General features: G+C 37.7%; 1 protein-coding gene across 1 annotated transcript in view; it reads right to left on the bottom strand.

The window, feature by feature from the left end:
- LOC138862754 (uncharacterized) overlaps nt 1-4,208 on the bottom strand; it is a 7,191-nt gene extending 2,983 nt beyond the window's left edge. The window contains exon 1 of the mRNA XM_070125929.1: nt 4,044-4,208. Within this exon, the coding sequence (XP_069982030.1) occupies nt 4,044-4,208 (165 nt within the window). The remainder of the gene's footprint in view (nt 1-4,043) is intronic.
- Between the last annotated feature and the right edge of the window lie 792 nt (nt 4,209-5,000).

The following is a 5,000-nucleotide window of genomic DNA, read 5'->3' as shown; positions in this document are numbered from 1 at the left end:
ACCCACCGCGGTTTAAGGATAGGCCTACCCACCGAGGTTTAAGGATAGGCCTACCCACTGAGGTTTAAGGATAGGCCTACCCACCGAGGTTTAATGATAGGCCTACCCACCGAGGTTTAAGGATAGGCCTACCCACCGAGGTTTAATGATAGACCTACCCACCGAGGTTTAATGATAGACCTACCCACCGAGGTTTAATGATAGGCCTACCCAACGAGGTTTATTAATAGGCCTATAGTGTCGAGTGCTTGAACAGGCAGTTAGGAAAAATACGGGTTTGCATAAATGTTGGTGAGACTCCGAGACTTGAGATTCAACATTCTTTGACAGATTTATGCATGTTGTAAGCTCCACTGTGGTTCTTCTTCTTCTCCCTCTCTCTCCCGCGATTCGCCCTTTCTTCCATCCACTTCTCTGTTCCGCTATCTCTTCTTCGATGTCTCTTCCTTTTTTTTTTTTTTTTTGCCTTTCTCTGTCTCCCCTTCCTTTCGCTTATCTCTCCCCCCCCTCCCCTTTTCTTTTCTTTATCCCTCCTTCTCCTCCTCCTTTCTTCTCTTTATCCCTCCTCCCCCTCTCCCTTTCTCTCTTTATCTATCCTCCCTTTCCCCCTTTCTTTTCCTTATCCCTCCTCCGCCTCTCCCTTTTCTTCTCTTTATCCCTCCTCCTCCCCCCCCCCCTTCTTCCCCTTAGTCTTCCCTTTCCCTTATCCCTCCTCCCCCTCCCCCTTTCTTCTTCCCCTTATCCCTCCTTCCCCTCTCCCCTTCTCTCTTTATCCCTCCTCCCTCTCCCCCTCCCCCTTTCCCTTCTCCTCTCCCTTTCCCCCTCCTCCCTCTTACCTCTCCCCTCCCCCTCCTCCTACCTCCTCTACCCTTTCCCTCCTTCTCCTCCTCCTCCCTTCTCACTCCTCCTTCTCCCCCTTACCCCTCCCTCCCCCATCCCCCAACCACCAAATCCCCCACTTCCTACCAAGAAAGAAACCCCCTTGATCTGTTAAACCACGTGGGCGGAAAACTGACTTGAGAATAATAGAACTTTACCCAAGATTCTTGTTATTAGTTATTATCTACATTTTTTTTCTTTTTACATCAATATTTATATCATTTTCATTTTTATTTTATTTATATATTTTATTATTACTATTATTTTTTTTTTTTTTTTTTTTTTTTGCGAAATCGACCTCTCCAATGCAGAAATAACTTAATACATAATTCAATAATAATAATAATTTGATAATAAAGATAATTTAATAATAATACACACCATCCAACACAGGCATAAAAATACCCGACCAAACGTTCACTCAATATCTAATTCAATTACGCCAGAGAACACCTTTCCTTTGTTCACTCGCAAGCACGCAGCTGAACGCAAGCAAATGAAGAAATCAACGCAAACTAAAGATACGACAGACAAGAGAATAACAGCTGGGCGCCATGCCATATGAGGAGAGCCACCCCTTGTAGTTATAAAGTGCCATCACTCGTTGCCAAATAAAGGAGCCGGGAGATGAACAACGCAGCGCCCAGCAAAGGCAATATTAATGAACACTTTGCTAAATAGGACACCAGGAATTACTTAATGATCTGTTGTTATACGGGGGCAGCTGAACATGGTATAATATTTTTCAACTTTTTTTTTTTTTTTTTTTTTTTTTTTTTTTTTTTTTTTTTTTTTTTTTTGTTTAGAAGAATTGGGCATAGGGAACAAAGAAACTAATAGGATATATTTAGCGTGAGGTGAAGAAATGGCTCTGGAATTGGTAAAAGACCAAGAAGCCTCTTTATTAGGCATGATTTAATCAGATCAAATTGTAAGATGATAGTAATTTTGCACATTTAGATGTAACTAAGTACTGTCATCCACACATGCTGGGATTAATCAACCTCTTGCACAAGCTCTTCCACTTAATTATACATAAAAAATATATATATATCCACACGAATCCACACAAGAAAATAAAGTTGTTGCAAACCGTATATCCACTATTATCCTTTTTTAATGTACTTTAGATAATAATGATAATGACATTAATAATAATAATAGTAATAATAACATTGATAAAAAATTATGATAATAATATTGATAATAATAATGGTAATAATAATAATGATAATAATAATAATAATGATAATAATAATGATAATGATAATAATAATAATAATTGTAATAATAATAATAATAAGATTGATAATAATAATAATAATAATGATAATGACAGTAATAATAATAATAGCAATAATAATGATAACAAAGATAATAACAATGCTACAAAATTATCTCGCAATTCCCACCTTTCGTCTTGTAGTGCAATTCCTTTGTTGTTGTTTATAAATCTCCTTTCATTTCAATTTGCTTCGTTCACTGCAGCTTCGAACTCAACCAATTGAACCCACACAAGAATATAAAGTTGTTGCAAACCGTATATCCACTTTTAACATTTTTTTTAATGTACTTTAGATAATAATGATAATGACATTAATAATAATAATAGTAATAATATTTATAAAAAAAAATAATGATAATAATATTGAAAATAATAATGGTAATAATAATAAGGATGCTAATAATAATAATAACAATGATAATAATAACAAGGATAATAATAATAATAATAATAACAATGATAATAATAATTATAAAAAATAATTATAAATAATATTTCTGCTTCGAACCACCCCCATTGAACCGCGTCGAGATACACGAATCACATGGTCCAGGTTCCTCTAATTATCGACGAGCTCTTTTCACATGAATCAAAAGACCCCCCCATGAGTGATTGGGATTGGGTGATTCGGGGTGGGTAAGGGGGGGTGGAGGGGGGAGGGGGGAGGGGGGATGGGGGGTGGAGGGGAAGGGGGATTGGGTGGAGGGGAAGGGGGATTAGGTGGAGGAAGGGGGGATTGGGTGGGGGAAGGGAAGGGAGAGGGGATGGAAGGGGGGGGGAGGGGAAGGGGGATTGGGTGGGGGAAGGGGAGGGGGAAGGGGGGAAGGGGGAGGAGGGAGAGGGGAAGGGGGAAAGGGAAAGGGAGGGGAAGGGAGAGGGGGATTGGGTGGGGGAAGGGGGAGGGTGAGCGGGAGGGAGGGGGGGGAGCTAGAGGGACAGGGGGAGGGGGGAGCTAGAGGGAGGGGGGGGGCCCCTTTCGTCTTTTGCATATAGATGAGGAAACCTTTAATTTCTCTGTACCTGAATCTTAAGCTTATATATTTTTTTCGTCTTTTTTTTTCTTCTTCTTCTTTTCTGTTTTTCGTTTTCTTTTTTTCTTGAGACAATCCACTTCTTGTTTTCATTTCTTCTTTTCCTTTTTTGGATATCAAGCGAGTCTGAAATTCCAACAAAAAAACGTAAGATATTATATTTATTTACGTATCTATATATATACATTTCTATATCTATTTCTATTTCTTTTTCTAGAGGCTATTTTTATTTACGTATTTGTATATAAACATTTATCTATCTATCTATATGTACTTATTTATATATCTTTTTAATATTATGAAATTAAGATACCATTAATCGTCGACTGCTTTCTGGAAGGTGAGAAGGAAGAGCGAGGGCGCCTCCGAAGCCACCACAGACCCTCTCTAAGCATCAGAACCCAAAGACGAGGTCATTCGTCAACCGAACTGGCCCCCATCAGAGCCCATTCGTGTTTATAAATCACCGGGGCTTAATTAGTATTTCCACCGTGGCATCCCTTGTAATCACGGCGTCATTGGCCAAGATATCCCATAAGTTTCCTTGGATGAGGGGCCTTCCCCCCCTATCTCCCTTTCCTCCCCCCCTTCCTCCTATCTCCCCCTTTCCTCCTCCCTCCCTTCCCCTCTCCCTCCCCCTCTTCCTCCCCCTACCTCCCCCTTCATCCTTCCTCCCTTCCCTACCCCTCCTTCTTCCTCCCTTCAAAGCACCGTGTAATTTCGCCGACGTATTGAAATAAATTAATCATCTTTAATTAAATAATGCTAGGTTTGCTAATTAAGATGCAGGTCCTTCCCTCCTCTAAAAATTATAAGTAACCACAGCGAACTTAATCGTTCAAACTCACTCTTGTCGCCCTCAGCATCCGAGGAGATGAAGATGTCTCGGAGATGATGCCTTGGTCCCTGTGCCTCTCAAGGGGCTGATAAGCATCGTCTTGAGATACGACGAAGATCTCATGGCTTGGATGAGGAGATGAAATTTTTCTTTTTTTCTGGGAGAGATAACGCATGTTGAGAAAATAGATAGATAAATATATAGATAAATAAACAAAAAATATATATAAATAATATAAAAAAATAAATAGATAGATATACAAAAAATAGTGGCATCGTCTTGAGATACGACGAAGATCTCGGGGATGAGATGAGCAGATGAAGTTTTTCTTTTTTTTTCTGGGAGAGATAACGCACGTTGTGAAAATAGATATGTAGATAAATAAATAAAAAATAGATATAAATAATATAAAAAAATAATAGGTAAATAAACAAAAAATTATGGCATCGTCTTGAGATACGACTAAGATCTCGGGGATGGGATGAGCAGATGAAGTTTTTCTTTTTTTTCTGGGAGAGATAACGCATGTTGTGAAAATAGATAGATAAATATATAGATAAATAAAAAAAATAGATATAAATAATATAAAAAAAATAAATAGATAAATAAACAAAAAATAGTGGCATCGTCTTGAGATACGACGAAGATCTCGGGGATGAGATGAGAAGATGAAGTTTTTATTTTTTTTTTCTGGGAGAGATAACGCACATTGTGAAAATAGATAAATAAATATATAGATATATAAAAAAATAGTTGTGAAAATAGATAGATAAATATATAGATAAATAAACAAAAAATAGATATAGATAATATAAAAAAATAAATAGATAAATAAAAAAATAGATATAAATAGTATAAAAAATAAATAGATAAATGAAAAAAAAATAGTGGCATCGTCTTGAGATACGACGAAGATCTCGGGGATGAGCAGATGAAGTTTTTTTTTTCTGGGAGAGATAACGCATGT

The sequence above is a fragment of the Penaeus vannamei genome, chromosome 9, assembly GCF_042767895.1.
Source record: "Penaeus vannamei isolate JL-2024 chromosome 9, ASM4276789v1, whole genome shotgun sequence".
Classification (NCBI taxonomy): domain Eukaryota; kingdom Metazoa; phylum Arthropoda; class Malacostraca; order Decapoda; family Penaeidae; genus Penaeus; species Penaeus vannamei.
This window is presented reverse-complemented; position numbering and strand designations above follow the sequence as displayed.